Source organism: Haliaeetus leucocephalus, unplaced genomic scaffold, assembly GCF_000737465.1.
Source record: "Haliaeetus leucocephalus isolate CR32 unplaced genomic scaffold, Haliaeetus_leucocephalus-4.0 Scaffold944, whole genome shotgun sequence".
Classification (NCBI taxonomy): domain Eukaryota; kingdom Metazoa; phylum Chordata; class Aves; order Accipitriformes; family Accipitridae; genus Haliaeetus; species Haliaeetus leucocephalus.
The window spans coordinates 2,354,235-2,371,403 of NW_010973380.1; the positions used below are offsets into that span (position 1 = coordinate 2,354,235).

At 39.4% G+C, this 17,169-nt stretch overlaps 1 protein-coding gene across 1 annotated transcript in view; it reads right to left on the minus strand.

Annotated features, from left to right (window-relative positions):
- The window catches only part of SYNE2 (spectrin repeat containing, nuclear envelope 2), a 178,648-nt gene that overhangs the window by 117,155 nt on the left and 44,324 nt on the right, over nucleotides 1-17,169 (minus strand). The window contains exons 33-46 of the mRNA XM_010584145.1: nucleotides 15,845-15,946; nucleotides 14,299-14,499; nucleotides 13,185-13,350; nucleotides 12,315-12,427; nucleotides 11,326-11,528; nucleotides 10,833-10,952; nucleotides 10,443-10,731; nucleotides 9,517-9,686; nucleotides 7,168-7,480; nucleotides 6,260-6,424; nucleotides 5,001-5,357; nucleotides 4,358-4,492; nucleotides 2,824-2,980; nucleotides 1,357-1,514 (exon numbers count right to left, since the gene is read on the minus strand). Coding sequence (XP_010582447.1) covers nucleotides 1,357-1,514; nucleotides 2,824-2,980; nucleotides 4,358-4,492; nucleotides 5,001-5,357; nucleotides 6,260-6,424; nucleotides 7,168-7,480; nucleotides 9,517-9,686; nucleotides 10,443-10,731; nucleotides 10,833-10,952; nucleotides 11,326-11,528; nucleotides 12,315-12,427; nucleotides 13,185-13,350; nucleotides 14,299-14,499; nucleotides 15,845-15,946 — 2,649 coding nt within the window. The remainder of the gene's footprint in view (nucleotides 1-1,356; nucleotides 1,515-2,823; nucleotides 2,981-4,357; nucleotides 4,493-5,000; nucleotides 5,358-6,259; nucleotides 6,425-7,167; nucleotides 7,481-9,516; nucleotides 9,687-10,442; nucleotides 10,732-10,832; nucleotides 10,953-11,325; nucleotides 11,529-12,314; nucleotides 12,428-13,184; nucleotides 13,351-14,298; nucleotides 14,500-15,844; nucleotides 15,947-17,169) is intronic.

Genomic DNA, 17,169 nt, shown 5'->3' on the forward strand with positions numbered 1-17,169 from the left:
CCTCGAGGGAGAAAGCTGTCATCTTTTAGGTGAGTGATATGTGCATTTTGAGCCATCACTTTTAAATCTTAAGGATTCTTAAGTCAGCTGTGTAGTACTAATTCCTCTTACATCATTGAGCCTGTAGTTCACTAATGTTATCGGAGTTCTAACTAACTTTTTACTGAAGAATAAATCTGACTTTTAATGCCTGTTAGATTTGATTGTGCGTGCCTCCAGGACAAGGATGAGAGGAAATGGCCTCAAGTTATGCCAGGGGAGGTTTAGATTGGATATCAGGAAAAATTTCTTCACTGAAAGGGTTATCAAGCCTTGGAACAGGCTGCCCAGGGAAGTGGTTGAGTCACCATCCCTGGAGGTATTTAAAAGATGTGTAGATGTGGCACTTAAGGACACAGTTTAGTGGTGGACTTGGCAGTGTTAGGTTTACGGTTGGACTTGATGTTAAAGGTCTTTTCCAACCTAAATGATTCTATGATTCTATGATGGTTGCATTGTTCTTTAAATGGTTTTCAATAATACCCAGTTTGATCTTCTCCATAATTTTTCTGGGAACTGAGGTTAGACTAACAGGTCTATAGTTTCCTGGGTCTTCCCTCACACCCTTCTCATAAATTGGAATAACATTGGCTAGTTTCCAGTCAGCAGGGCCCCCCCCAGACTCCCAAGACCTTTGGGAGATTTTCTGGGGGCTTCCAGTTTGAGCAGATGTGCTAGTCCTAGGTAAGACCTGACAATGGACAGGCCAGCTGTGGACCTGCCCATAGATTTAACTGTGAAGATTAGCTCTGGCCCTACCTTCAATTTAAGAATGTGGTGACCAAGGATCAGCAGTCATAAGGCACTTCTGATGTAACACCCTTACTCTTAAAGAAGAATAGACTTAGTAATGTCATTTAGTAATGTACCTTGTTATTCATTCAGCTTGAATTCATTCTCCTTTCTCTATTTTATTTCATTTATTTTCTTATGCTGGATCACCCTTTGATTTCAGTTTTCTGATCTGCCTTCCTTATGATGGCAGACTATCACAGCTAACTATAATAACGTGGAAAGAAGTTGTATTGATTAATAATTTAAAGAGAAACTCTAAATATCATAAAATAAAGACTGATTATAATGGCTCTGAAAACCAATATTACTCTTTTGAACAGATCCAATGAAAAACATAATGCGGCTAGCGCTTTGGAAAGTTCAAAACTACCATGGACATAAAGCAGAACTACACACAATTTGATTTTGATGCAACAGTAATTGCCTCTTTTTTTTATAACCGAACTTCAGCCGAAGCCCAGGCAGAAACAAAAATTCAATGACTCTGACAAATTTAGCTTGAAATAACAGAATGTGGGTTACCTCATGTGCAGAAACCAGGGGATTAGATTCCAGACCATCTTTCTCAGCTGCTGGAGATTTCACGACTTGACTCTTCTGGCACACTCTTTGTTGAACCTGCTCCACATCTTCTCTAGAGGACTGATTCTTGACATCACTAGGTTTCTCCTTTTGGTGTAAGAAAAATAAAAGAAACAAGTAATCAAAAAGGCCTAATCAAACCTGCTGAGTAGTAATTACAGTGCTTGAGATGACAAAGTTACGAAGCCCATAATTATAGGTAGATGAGGAAAACCACAGTTACATCTATTAATTTATTGGGGGCAAGGTTATGGCAAATGAAACCATTTAGAAGAAGCAGTGCTGTAATTTTGTTATAAATTTTTAGAAAAATTGCAGATTGCAAGTGTCCTTCCTCTGACCTACACTGTTCATGTTTCAATATTCTAGCATGGACCTTGAACTGTGTACCCCTGGATGCAGTCTTGAATGCATTTTTTAAAAGGTTTAGCTTTTTCCTGAGGCTCCAGTCTTGTACTTGTATTGTAGACAGAGTGTCTGTGGTTAGACACCCAGCCAATTACCAGGCACGATATTCCTGTGGGCAGCCCAGGGATTTGCTGTATGTACACACTGAGGTATTTGCTGACTGTAAGTTCTGCTTGAGTTTGTTTATATCATCTAAAGACAGATAAAACAGAACAGCCACCTACACATAATGAAGAATGGCAAATCCTTACAGCATGACCATGGTGGAGAGCACAGCATCGGGGACCTATCCGTGCTGCATGGATATCTGAGCTACTGGCTTCAAGTCAGATAGCATATGTACTGAAATTAGCCCACCCGCAACCCAGAATGAACAAATTTACCCCAATTCTCAGCAAGCTCATGAGTGCACACTGTGCTCCATGTAGCTGTTTGCTAAAACTGAAGGTCTGAGAAGAGCCTGGCTCTGTCTTCTCTATAACACCCCTTCAGAGAAGGGATGACAGCAACAAGACCCCTGTTAGCTTTTTCATCTCCAACAAGAACATAGACTCTTCCCACTCATTATGGCTCCAGCTCCTAAACACTGCTCTAGTTTGTCGAAATTCCCCTTGTACCAGGGTGCACCAAACAGGACACAGCATTTCAGATGCAGCCTCATACATACAAAGTAAATGTAAATAAGAAATCTAAATGAAAGACGCTCAAGCAAAACTGTAAGAAGACTTCACAATACATCCAGGTGACTTGGAATGCAGTATCTTCAGCAAACCACCAATGAAAAAAAAAAATTCCTCCATACTAATTTTAAATGTACAGGAAAGTATTCAGAGAGTTAACGCATACTAAGTATACAGCACATCAGACAAAAATAGCTCAGTGTAACTTGAGGGGTTTATTATTTATTTATTAGTAGTATCATCCCCACTGCAACTAAACTGTACACATGCACCCTCAAATTCAATCACTCTTGTGTAACCTCATGTCCAGTTACCTCTGCTGGATGGGTTTCCTTTCTTGTTTCACCACCTTCAATACCAACACCAGCCTGATGCCTTTCCAGTTCTGCTTCACCACCCTGAACCACATTGTCCAGAACATCCTCTTGGACCCTTTCATGTTTCTCCATACCTGGGCTCTCTTTATCAGCCTCCCCCTGATTTGAAAAATACAAAATGTTTACAACCAGTAAAAGTCACAGTCCAAAAATCTAAATTTACTAAGGAACATCACACTTCACAAGCTGTCTACTCTATCTTCAGTTTAGCTTAATGAATGAAGGAAAAGGCTGAGGTAACCCAAACCCAGAGTCTCTTGGAAATGCCTGCTCAGATCAGTTTGCCATATCGGGATATCAATCACTATGAAACAGTTTCAGGACAAACCAAACAGGAGTAAGTGCTCATGTGATTTTTAATGCTGTCATAGAAGTTTCTGCTTAGACACATTTGGCAACTCTAACTATTGATCTTGCTCTGTCGTGGTTTAACCCCAGCCAGCAACTAAGCACCACGCAGCCGCTCACTCACTCCCCCCCCATCCAGTGGGATGGGGGAGAAAATCAGGAAAAGAAGTAAAACTCGTGGGTTGAGATAAGAACAGTTTAATAGAACAGAAAAGAAGAGACTAATAATGATAATGATAACACTAATAAAATGACAACAGTAGTAATAAAAGGATTGGAATGTACAAATGATGCGCAGGGCAATAGCTCACCACCCGCCGACCGACACCCAGCCAGTCCCCGAGCGGCGATTCCCCGCCCCCACTTCCCAGTTCCTAAACTAGATGGGACGTCCCATGGTATGGAATACACTGTTGGCCAGTTTGGGTCAGGTGCCCTGGCTGGGCATGAGAAGCTGAAAAATCCTTGACTATAGTCTAAACACTACTGAGCAACAACTGAAAACATCAGTGTTATCAACATTCTTCACATACTGAACTCAAAACATAGCACTGTACCAGCTACTAGGAAGACAGTTAACTCTATCCCAGCTGAAACCAGGACATGCTCCTTCTCCAGAAATCCCAGTACAGATGGTTTCCACTCCGATATTTTGACAGTCATCTCTCCCAGCTACTGTTACCACTCAATGGTGAGGACAATGAGGAAGTTCTCCAAATCGTTCCCTTGAGTTTGCACACATGAGGTCATTTGCAGTGTGAATGTCCTGAGGTCCCCTAAAGACCAGCGGTTCCAGGTTAGTGACCTCTCATTACCTACCTTGTGCATGTGGGTGACAAAACCTGTTGAAATCACAGGTATGTTGTAGGTTTTGCATCATGGAGTAAGTGGGTCCAAGCCCAGGGGCCTTGTAGAGATCATCACATGGATCTCTTGCACAATTCACATGTGCAAGGTTGAGGGGATGATTTGGAGAACATAATTCTTTTCATCAGATAGGAAAATATGTCTCTGTAAGACTACAAATTTTAAGGAATTACATATGCATTTCTAGTGAACAGACAGACACACACACATATATATATATGTATATACACTGACACGTATTAGAACATATCTGTCAGGCACCTGACCAGTCTGCCCCAATCTGTCCTCGCTGTGACGGGTATCCTGTAATGGGCTGTCTGACAGTACAGTGCTTTCCTCCAAAAGTGGATCATTTTGGTTCTCTTTCTCTGACATATTTCCATTTACATCTTGACCCTAAGAGAAATGATATAAAAGAAAACTTGCTTATGTGACCCTAAATATTGTATTTTAACATTAAATCTCTGAATGGCAAAAATTATTATCTACAAGAACAGGACAAATATTGTGCTGCCATTCTAAACAAGTCTTACCGGTTTAAGAGAAACTCTCAAACTTCTTTGGCAGAGACATATCTGCAATTTTCTCATCTATACACCTTCTCCCTTTGTGTCCTGACCAAGGATACCTGCTCTAATTACATGCAAGAGAAAGCTATATGCAGGTTGTGTTTAAATGTAAAACTGCAGTTTTGAATAGATATTATTGGCTTGTTAGAGACTTGTTATAACAAGTTAAGGGAGTTGTTCTCCACATCTTTGATTTATACACATATATTTACACAAGGCTTAATTTAAATGAAATTAAGGATGCAATATAGGATGCAATATAAAAAAGGCATTTGAGAGACAGATGCCTCTTTAACCAGTCTTTCACTGTCATTACTGTCAACAAATATACTCACATCATGCATTTCCAAAGGCTCCTTTAACTCCACGGCTGCGGGGCCCTCTTCTGCAGCAACAGGAGTATCAGAAGTGATCTGTATCTCTCTCTTCAGCATTGTATCTGCCTTGTCTTCCATTTGTATTTCATTAACAAACTCATCTTTTAACTCAAGGGCTTCACTGAAAGTATTTACCTCCTTTTGCTTGACATTTTCAAGTCTTTCTTCCAGACTCCTGTGTTCACTCTGAAGTGTTTCAATCTCATCCTTAATAAACTTCTGTCCTGGTGAAGAGGTGTTTTGTTTAACAGTTTCTGCTAAAACCAAAATCTCCTTTAACATGTCTTCGCATCGACTAAGAGGTCCTTGTTGTACCTTTAAACCAGAGGAAAACATTTTATTGAAAAGTATCTTCACTCAATATACTTAATACTAAGATCTAAAGTCAATCACTAAAATCATAAATAGGTTGTGAACAACAAACTGTGCTGACAAGTACATGCAGACCTATTTGCTGCATAAAGTCAAACACTAAACCAGTAATTAGTCAGCCATTTTTATGAACAGAAAACACCTGAAGCTATAAGCATTACGACAATGATAAAATAATCAGATAATATGCTGTGAGGTGCATGGTGATCTTTCCAAGTTCTGAACAGATAATCCCCTCCCTCTCCCCTATCTTTTTACTCGTTAGAGGTATAGCAAATTCTGGAGGAAGGGGAATTGCAGTGATCCATATCTGAGTTATGGTTTCAGCTTTCAGTAGCTCTCTAAGCTCACAGCTACAAGACTGTTATCCATTCTGCCAAAGTGCAAAAGAGTGTCTGCCAAAGTGCAAAAGAATGTCTACTTATGCATGAAGGACACTTCTTAAAACTGAACTTGGATCACTGACATTTTCCTAAGCTTTCTGCTCTGACTAACTTAAAGACACTTACTAACACCAAATTTAATGATCTCTTTCCTCATCATGCCCACAGAGGAAAAAAAACCACCACCCAACCAACCAAATTGAAGAAGCCTGTGTGCTTGAGCTAGGACAATTCTACCTTCAGTTCAGCTGACAGTAAAAGTCCACTCAGTTCATTAAGAGTGGTTTTAGACTTACAATTATCTTGATAAAAGAGAACACCACATATACTTTATAATGTAGAAAAGGTTTCTTAGTTTTTCAGTTTGACACTATTAGCAGTTCTCTTCTATAAATGTGATGGCCTCTACAAGCCTCTAGGGCATGGGCCCACTTTCTCCATGATGTGAAACCTGCAACATACCTGTGATTTCAGCTGGTTTTGCTCAGCTGATGGTTGTTCCATTGCTGGACCTTCACAATCAGCAAGCTTCTCAGAGACCGTTTTCAGCTCAGTGCTCAGACCTGTTACCATATCCTGAAACTGCTGGTGCTCTTGAACATGACTTTCCAATGTCTGCACTATGGTCTAGAAACCAAGAAGTTTCTAGGATTAGTCCACCATTAGCTCAAACAACTATAACTCACCAACAGACTGTCACAGCTTTTCCAGGACTCAGCAGCACAAAAATCTTGCTTGTTTCCCATAAACTATCCAGCTAACCACAGGTGCACAAAAAATATCTTGCCCTCTTCCCAGCACATCATAGAATCCACCATGAACAAAATCTTCATTAGTAGCAGGAAGCAGAAGAGTTTGCATTCCATAAGAATATACTTCAAAAAGGGATGTTTTCTATTCAAAATGGATGAAAGATTAGATGCAGAATGCCACATAGGGTGCAAATGCAATTTGCACTAAACTGGGTGGAACCAATAACAAACAAGATGCAGGAAAAGCCATTCATTCTTCCAAAAGGAAAAAAAAAACCTACTGTGGCTTGGAAATCATAGGAACAAATACTTCATATTATACTTATCTGAATCTGTTTATACAGGTATAAAATGTTCTTCACACTCACCTTGGTCTCATTTGTTTAAACATTTATCCCTCTACAAAGCACAAGGCAGTGAAAAATATGATCTTCCGGTGCTCTTTTTGCCACAGTAAGAGAGAAAGATAGAGGAATTCCCTGTCCTACAGAGGAACTTCCACCACTCCCAGTTTTTACCCACACACTTTCCAGCTGAGTGACACTACAGGCAAACAGGGAGAATTACAATCAACATGCATACCAATAATCTCCTAAATTAAGAGAGTGCGTTTCCAACCTGTAGCTGGCTGAGCAGATTTTCATGTTGGTGCTTTAATTCCAACCATTCCACCTCTGTGAAGCAGGGATCCCCACTGTGACCCTGTAGGTGATCTTCCTGGCTTTTCAATTCATTAAATCGGGAAGTTAAGTCTTCTGCTTTCTGCAGGAGGTCAGTGTAGTTTGTCAGCTGAGCTTGCTTCTCCTGCAAACCAGGCTGAAGGGCAAAACCTATCTCCTGTTGTTGTTTCTCCAGTTCAGTTAGAGCCAGTCTCAGATCTTCTTTGCTTTGCTCATATTGCTCCCTGTTCAACTGAAGTTGTTCTTTAGGGCTAAGAAAAAAATACTGCGTTTAATAGTATTAAAAAAAAAATTTATTCATTACCTAGAAAATGTCAAATTGTGAACAAGCCAACCATTAGAATGAACTTGAGCATACTGAATACTTTTCCTCAGGTTTTAAATTACTGATCAGCTTTAGACTGGAATTTTCAAGGTGATGAAAATGAAAAATACTGAAGTTATTACTGCTGAACTGGACTTAAATGCAGGACAAGTGACCCTTTAACCCTCTTAAACCTTAAACTATAAGTTCATAGTTTCTAGTATCTGAGCTGCGATGCTCATGCTTTCTTCTGCTTTTCATTACAGCAGAAGTTCTGTTTAAAAACTACAATATGGCTATGAATCTATTTTCCTTGACAACTTCTTAAACACAGTCTCCTGAAAGGGAATGTTCTGTAGAAGATACACATTGCATTGGTTGAGATGGGCGTGGGGGAGTGTTTTAGAGATACAGACAACAAAACCAACATATGCAATATGGGTCATGTTAGCACAATCCAGTGCCTACTTTCCTGACCTTGACATTGGATTTTGATTTGTGTGCTTTATAAGCATGCATGCTGATCTGCTGTAGGTGAACGCGTCACATTTGTCCACAGGAAATATGCAACTATGATCAGTGAGACAAAAGTAACAGTTGTATGTTCACATTTAGTGATGAAGCTGAGATATTTTCCAGATGGAACTTAAATGCCAACATTTGAAAATATGAACCCCCCCAAACAAATCCAAATAAATAAAGTCTGGTTATAATTCTGTAAAGTACAGCAAGATAAATGAGGACAAAAGCAAAGCTTAAGTGGTTTGGGTTTTGCCCCTCAAGATTCATATTTTTTGGCAAATGACAAATAAAGCATAGCCTCACATACGTTAAGTACTCTTGCTTCAAGTTCCCTATTCCAGCTTCACATTGCTGCCATTACCATGTCGCATCTGTTATTCACAGGCCTAATCCTTCAAGGTCCTGAGCATCTCTTCAGATGTGCTGAGCACCTCATCTCTTGTCTTCAACATACTGTGAAGAGGGTGCTCTGCATTCTGCTGTGTTGGATCCAATATAGCCAATGCTCTATCTTTCTGAATGCCACTTGTATTGCTTGTACCGAGTGCTCAGTAATAAGAGAAGGCAACTGAATATTCTCAAAAATACTTGTTTTTAATAATTCGTTCCATGGATATTTTTTAAAAAGTATACAGTAGGCCTACTCTAGCTTCCACTGATCTCAACAGCAAAGTTCCCAGTGATTTTACCAAAAGTCGGTTCAAGGATGTTACAGCAGACAAATCATCTTTAAAGTGTCTGCATGTGCAAAATCAGAACTTCAGTTTATGTTTACACAACACACTTGGAATCATCTGACATGTTTTAAAGGATCAATTTTGCTTTCAGACACAGTTGCCACAACGCCAGCGACACTGAAGTGCCTTTGCTGACTTAACAATACCAGCTGCCACAGCCAAGAAAGCCTCTCGTAGAGCCAGAATAAAGCAGGCTTTAAAAACTCTACTTTAAAAATCCCAGCCTCCTGGATTTACCCCAAACTCTCTTCTGAAGCAGTACGAATTTGTGCAAAGGTAGATCGCACCTCTGCTGGGGGACCACACCTGGGGCACAGAGCCCAGATCACGTTGCAAGGAAAGATCGTAGTGGTTAAATCAGTGCACCCTCACTGTCTAATGAAACAAGGAGAATTGGGTGCACGGGGGTTTTTTTGTTTGTTTTGGTTTTTTACAAGAGTGGCTGAGCTACTTCAGTATCAAAAGGGAATCTGAGGCAAGCTGGGCAGACCCCATCAGCTCTCCTGCCACCACCCTTACACATCCTGGCTATACTCCTCACTTGACCGTTCAATCCAATCTGTGACCTGCACCTCCACAACACTGCAGAAATACAGGTACTTTTGTAGGTATCTTGTTCTGCCCCAAAAGAACACAAATTCAGTGGAACTGGTGCAGGAAGAAGAGAAGAAAGTCAATATAGTAGTAAGTGATCTGTACTGCCTCTTGGCAAATTCCACATTACCTTCTACATTCAGTGGCTAGCCGACAGGTGCTTTCCCACTTGTTCTGGAGCTCCAAAATAGTCTGCTGAACCACTGCCTTCTTATTTTTTTCATTTCTCATTAAAGTTTCTCCTACAGCTACCATGTTTTGTATTTTGGCCTCTCCTGCACCTTTGAGAGCTGTGATTTCCTGTATTAAACAAGAAGAAGAAGCAGTACATATACAACTACCAATGAGTTTTTTTCACACTTTGTACATTGCTGTTCAAGACAAAAGAATTCTCCTTCCAATATATCAAATAACTGATACATAAATGGATATATCATCTAGTTTTAGAAAGTCTGGAATCATGAAGCTGATTTATTAATTATTCTCTACATAACAAAACCAATATTGTGCCGACAAATTTAAAAAATGCTCTAAATCTTAGGGAGAGATATTTGTCACAATACTACCCCTTCCACAGAACGAAACATGTAAATCCTGGCATCCTCATCTTAAGTAGTCAGAGAGAGGAGACACCGAAGAGGACACTGGAGCTTGAGAGAGCTACCCAGGTAGTGAAGCAGCCCAGTGCAATGGCACTGCAGGACACCTGAGAAGCCACACACTTTCCAGAGGCTCTCCAGATGCCCCAGCTACATTACTGACCTCCCTCTCCACCTCTGGAGTAGGCTATGATGGGAAGGCACATGGTCACTAGCACCTTATGAGTTCAGTGCTGCTCCACCCAGAGATGCAGCAGAGAATCTCATCTTACGTGCATAATAAACTATGCAAAAACAAAAACAAAAAAACCCAAACACATACCCTCGCCCCAAATAAGCCACAAAACCACAGGCAATCAGCAGTGACAGTATCTTTTAAGAGGTACTGACTCATCAAGCATTCCCCTGATATTAGCATGAGCTGTGAAGTGGAAAAGGCGTACATTTAACACAATACCTTTATCTGATTAATCCTTTCCTCTGATGGCAATTCACTTTCCTGTGAACTCAGGTTATTAACAGCCTCCTCAAGCTTTTTGATGCAGCAAGAAACATCCTGGACAAGTTCTTCAAAATTTTGTCCTTCCACTGGAAGTCTCTCAGTATTTCCTGCCATTTCACTTACATGTGTTACCAGTGTCTGGTATCTACTAATAAGATCACTGGCTTCTGAAATGGTTTCATATTCTGTCAGCCCAGCATCCCTCAAGGAATTTGCTAGCTGAGCCATGGAGTCAAATGGTTTTCTGAAAAATACACAAAATTAGTAAACAGCTATTTGTTGTAACAACATGGAGCAATCTTCTTTAGAAGACAGTTCTTAAAAAGAGACTGAAGAAAACAATACCTTTGCATTAACAGAGTTTTATAGAAGTTCTCAAGTTCTGCCTCATCTTTTTTAATCTCTTTTAGTTTTTCTTCCTGAGCAGTGAGCCATTCTTCCAAGATCGTGCTGCTTTCTTCAAGGCTAAAGAGTATAAATACAGACACAAGTCAAAATGAGAGGCATTACATGACTAAAACCTGCTGACAGCAGTGTTTAGCTGAAAAAGTAACAAATATCATGTGCCTGATCAAGCAAAGTTTTAAGCACAAGCAATTTTAAGTATCTCGGTTCATGTCGCTGAAACTATCCATAAGCACGTACTCCCATATAACACTTGAGTCTGCTACAAAGCGAAAAAACACATGAAAACAAACAAAAAAACACTCACTACCCTTTATTAAAATACCATCTTTAATAAAAAGCAAGGTTGTTTGCCATTCACTATGACTGTTTAATAATGAATCATTTTATACCACTTGCGATTTAAATGTCAGAAACTACATAAGTTCCATACCTACTGAGCTGCTGGAGAGAAGCACTAAGTTCCTTTTCCCGTTTCTGACATTTGGAGATCAATCTTTGTAGTTCTGCTTCTTGATCTCTCACACGGCTGTTAAGGTGGTTAATGCTTGCTTTGGGCAAGTAATGCTTCACTTTGTTCAATAAAGTTTTAACCTCTTGGATATCTCTGTCTTTGCCTTCAGATGTTAGGAAGTACTGAATAAGAGCACAAACACAAGATGCATTTGTCAAATTTGCTGTTGTATAGTAGATATTTATGTTACAAGAGCTTTGCAACTCTTGTTGTCTCCACCAATACTTTTTACAGCAATTCCAGTTCCTGAAAAGAAACATATGTTAATTCACAGTTATCTGACCATTCCACTTGCAAATGGAAAAGTTGCTGTTTGTAAAATAAGGAGAAAGTGAAGTAGATTACTTGGACTTTCTTCTCTACGACACAAATACACACAGATGAAATAGGCAAGCAGCATTCAAACCTAGCACTGACATCACTATGTCTTCTTCTGCCTCTTAACTGTGATTGCTTCTTGCAGCTGTTGTGGCTCTTCCATCTCTTTTCTGTTGATTCTGTCTGACTTAGAGTGAAAATCTGGCTGCAACGAAGTGAATGCATACTTTTAATATTTTAGTCCAATGGAGGTCCGAATTTCATTTTACTCTCTACATATTTGATTTTCTGCATCTTTGCACACTGAAGTACTTGGTCAAGGTCCATTGACTTTCACTGTCTGTGAAACTACTGTACTGTCTCTCACTTGCCCAACTATGTCTGAACTTGAACTCTGATACTCCATTTTAACAAAGTATTATTTTCATTCCACTTATTGCCCTAACGCTTTAAGTTAAATGAATTGTTCTTTCAGCCTCAAGTTACAAAACCACTGTAGGTGAATTCACTCCCAAGAATAGTCTCCTGTGTAAGGAAGTAAAACTTCAAGAACAATCAGCTTTAGAAATTAGAACATTTTAATACTCTACCTTTAGCCTCTGCAGTCTTTCTTCCAGTATTGGTTTTGTTTCTGAGGGGTCAAAGCAGTCCTTCAAAGACAGCTGAGTGTTGCTGAACCAGTCATTAAAATTCTTGCACTGACCTGAAATAAGATACATTCCAATTTTCTTTATTAATTTTACTCTGTAAAAGAAAATCCTACTTAACGTGAAGATTTCAGACAATTTGTAATTACATTTATCAGTGCTTCTGTCAAAGGTTGCTTTTCACTACAGACCGTGTGACAGAAAATGCTGCAGTTCATACTTTTTTTTACCCAACATTAATTGACAATAAACTTACCTGTTCACTTGGGAGGGAGAGTCTCTGCTATACATAGCAGTTTCAGTAAACCTGAATTAGCCTATTGGCAACTTTTGTCATTTCCACACAAATAAATACTACTCAAAAACTATTTGAAGATGAGACTAGGTTTGGGCCTAATTCTACACCTGCACAGTCCCGTGTCTGCATAAAACAAAAAGTAACTAATAACACTATTCCTTCTCATAACTAAGATTAAATAAAGAATGACTGGAAAAAATACAAAGTTTGATTTCTGTATTTTTAAATAAAATGTTCTAACATTTGTTCCTGAATTATGCTTTATACTTCTTTTATCTGTTTTTTTAAATGTAAAAGTAAGAAACAAAATACTTTGATTCAGATTGAGTGGTTTGCTGGAATCAAAAGCCGTTTTTATCCAAATCTTTACCTTGTTCAGAACTCTGAAGCAGTTTGAGATATCGAAGCAGTTTCAGACACCAAACCAAAAATAAATTAATTGCATAACCTTTAAGTGATTATGATGGCCAATACAAGCCTATAAAGCTACATAAATGTGAAATGTGTTTGCTTACGGTTCAAAACACCGATAAAGTGGTCTTGAAAGACATGTTTCTTCTTATTAAATAAATCAGTGACACATTTAAGCTGCTTATTTAATTCATCCACATCAGGACAATCTGTCTCTTCTTGCAGTAATGTCACATGGTGTTCTTGTTGCAGAATTTTCTGGTGTATCTCCTAAAGTTAAAAAAAAAGGACAACTGTTAAAAAGAGCTGCTTCAGTACATATTAGAGTTTTGCAAAAGGGTTTAGTCCTGCCTATGTGTCAAAATAATTCCTTAAAGTATATTGACATTAACAAGGCACTCAGTAGGTAGATATAAGCGCTAAACTCTCCTTGAGCAGTGTGTATACATCTGTATGCATACATAATCACACGTACATTCACTCATGCACATTTTGGCATCACACAGAATAGATATCTGATGCACACAGTAATATAGTATGTTTCAGAGCGTATAATACCTAGAAGCTATAGTGCCTTAGCTGCCATAGGCGCTATTCCACCCCTAAATGCCTTACTCTGAATGTCAAGTCCCTGTGGGTTGAAAGATAACTTAGAAAGAGCTGGGAGAATTCATGAAAAGCTGTATCTTTCTTCCAATGCCTGTGATTTCACTGTCCCAAACACTGACACCCAGAACGTGCATAATCCACTCACTGCTCAACAGGAGGTTTAAATCTTGCCAGCCTTGAACCTCCAAGCAGGAAGCAGCAGCTCTTTCTTCACCTCTCTCCGTGGTGCAGAGAGGATGGAAAGTTGGCTGAGATTGCCTCCTTGGAGCTCCCCTTACAGGCAACTTCAGGTGACACAAAGACAACCTGTGTATATTACTCAGTCTTGGAAAAGATACAACCCAGTACCCCCACTACTGCTTCAACATATCTTGGGTGGGATACTGATGTTGTGCCTATCTAACCATTACCAATAGCTGCTGATAACATCCAGTGACAACAGGCTTTTCTTTCACGTTTCTGGCAGCTTAAGGAAATATTCAAGCCACGCTTTTCACTTGAATTATTCTAGCAGTTTACAACATATACAGGAGAAACACTTATGAAGACTTTCCCAGGAGAGATATAATGAATGAAATTATAAAAGATGCGTAATTTGTGGCATGCTACCTCTAATTTAGTAAAGATCTCTAAGGTGTCAGAAGGAGATAAAGCTTTTAAAAGTGATTCGGTCATTCCAATCTGTGTCTTGGCCAGATCAAGGTCTCCTTTTAGTTCTGCTGTATTCAAGCTGAGTTCACTGGTCCCCCGCTTCGTTGACAAGAGCTCTTTTATTAGCTCCATTTTTTGCACAACAGATGACCTGATGACCTTAAAATTGGAAATAAACATACATAAGAAATTATATTGGATTGATTTCCTAGAATATTACAGAACTCCATGACAGACACAAAAAGCAATGAAATGATCTGAAATCCAGACATTTCAATCACAGTTTGTTCCAGTTTCTTTCCCTCCCACTCCACAAATTGAAAAATAATATTATTTAAGCCCTGCTTTTCTGAGGAGGAATGATCTCAGTTCATCTTTATTAGTGATGCATTTACTAGTGTTGCTTCACTAACAAATTTATTTGTCAGTCTACTCCCACTGTCTACTCTCAGCTAGATAAAGGCTTTATATGTGCTTCAGCTACCATGAAAAAGAGGGTGCCAGCTCTCTCTGTAACACACCTCCCTGCAGTGATCCCACCAGGGCAAATTCCCCACACTGATCCAAAAAACAGGCAAGGACAGCAGAGAGGTGGGGAGCTCTACCTCAAGCCTAGTCATTAAGGAGCAGCAGGTCCTTAACCTTATCCTTAAGACTTCTGCAGATTTGCATGAGACAGCAACTCAATGGCATCACGGCCACATGCTGAAACACCACCCCAGGGGGCTCAGGGCATCTGGTGCTCCAGAGTAGCATAGTGTGCACAACACAAGGTTGCCGAGTCCTTTCCTAAGCTCCTTAGATCACTTTACCAAGTGAAACTCCTCTGAGTTCACTGCCTGCTGAGGATAAACACACAAATAGCCAAACTGGGTCAAGATCAAGGTGCATCTGATAGACACTGGGAGTGTTTGCTTAGGGAATTAGTATAAGATCAAGGTAGGCTAACGTGGTCTCAAACAGTATAGAAGGATTTATTCTTTGCTGTGTGAAGTTAACACAAAAAGATGAAGATTTCCTCATGATATCCCAAAGGAAAATGTCACAGTAAACACCACTCTATGCAAATAGCTACATACTACCAAGCTACATTAAGCCATATCCAGGTAAAGGTACAGTTTAAAATACACAGTCAGTATGCTGAGTTGCTGGGATCCCCAAAGGGATGACAAGGTCCATTATGCTTCGTTCTTGGCCAATAGCTAAAAGCCAGATATCACTGATATTGGCCTCTTTCAGCAGGCCTGCAAAACAGTTGGGTCAGATCTAAGTCCCTAAAAGGCACAGGACTGAGAGATGCCTTTGTGTTTAAAATGACAGGTTTGGTTCTAACACCTTGAGAAAGACAACAGATGAAATGTCACTACTAATAGCCAACAAAATGCCTCCATTTCTCTTTGGGTAGATTTAAGTCAAACCAAGAAATAACTGTGCCAAAGACGTTACTAGAAGCAGGGCTGTAGTAATGAGTACTGGCATATTAGTTGTAAAAGCTTCTTCATACCTGTAACTCCAGTGGAGGTTCATTACTATTCAGAAGTTCTTCTATCTCAGCCACTGTGTTGTCAAATTTCTGGAGTTTCTGCTCCTGGACTCGTAAGCATGCCTAAAGGTGGAAAAAAACACATCGGTAACTGTGTTTCCCCCTGAATTAAACTTCCATGTTTCTGTTAGAAAATTATATTACTAATATTCTGATTCTGCATTTTGGCATATAGAGCTCCCACAACTCATCCATTTCTTGATTTTCATTTTAGCAATACAGACATTTTTTTGTATTAGTCTCTGAAACACTCTATGTTTCTCAGGAGAAGCAGTTGTTAATGCAAATCTAGCATAATTTAACAATCTTAATTATTTTACTTCTATATTAACCCAAGTAAATTTGCAGGAAAATATTCTTAATTTTCTTGCTGCTTCTATTAAAAAGGGATATTCTCAGATGTTATAGACTTAAAGTCAAGAATTGGCATCCTGATAATACACTTTGGTAGGGATGTGATAAAATACAACACATGCTGTAAGCACTTTTTAAATGTAAAACCTTTGTACATAAAAAGACTTCTACTCATTTGAATGGATTTTGGAACAAGACAGTAATGTGAAAGTAAAATACCACCTTCAACTTATGAAACAGGATATATCTAAAATAGTCACATTGTCTCATATTCCCAAATCAATATCCCAAACTCCTTCAGGACAAAGTATGCCTTTGCAGTCTCTGTACAAGCAATCATCAAAATTCATTCATGTGCTACAGCCCTTAAAAAGAGTTCCCATTTGCATACTGGCTACGGGGGAAAGCAGAACTTCTCTCGCATTATTTATACTGAAATTATCTTTAAATATACAGTCAAATAATTCATTACTCTGTTCTTTTGTGACAGGCCTCTTGAAAGCGCATGCACCAGTGCTCTGCTGGGCAGTCACAAAGGACCCTGGCGTTCAACCCTATGTAATGTGATACACATTGCAACAGTTGGGGTTTTTTTTGTAATTAACTTTAATGCAGAGATATTTCAGGATCAACAACAAAAGAAATAATAATAAATTGATAAATGATCCTGGTGCCCTCTGCACTTTAAATCATTTTACAAAAATACCAATGCACTGAGTTCAGTTTTCTCCCTTTCTATTCAGCTTTTAGAGTAGCTCATGGGAAACATGGTTTCTGTCTCCCTCACCCTCTCCTCCCCTCTCTTTTGAGAATTACCCTCTCGCAGAGGAGCAGCAGAGTAACCTTAGCGAAGCCACCTCCAGCACAGCTCTTCCTAAGCACCAGTAGAGGCACATAGGGGCATGGTCACATCATGCCGGGCTTGAGCAGTT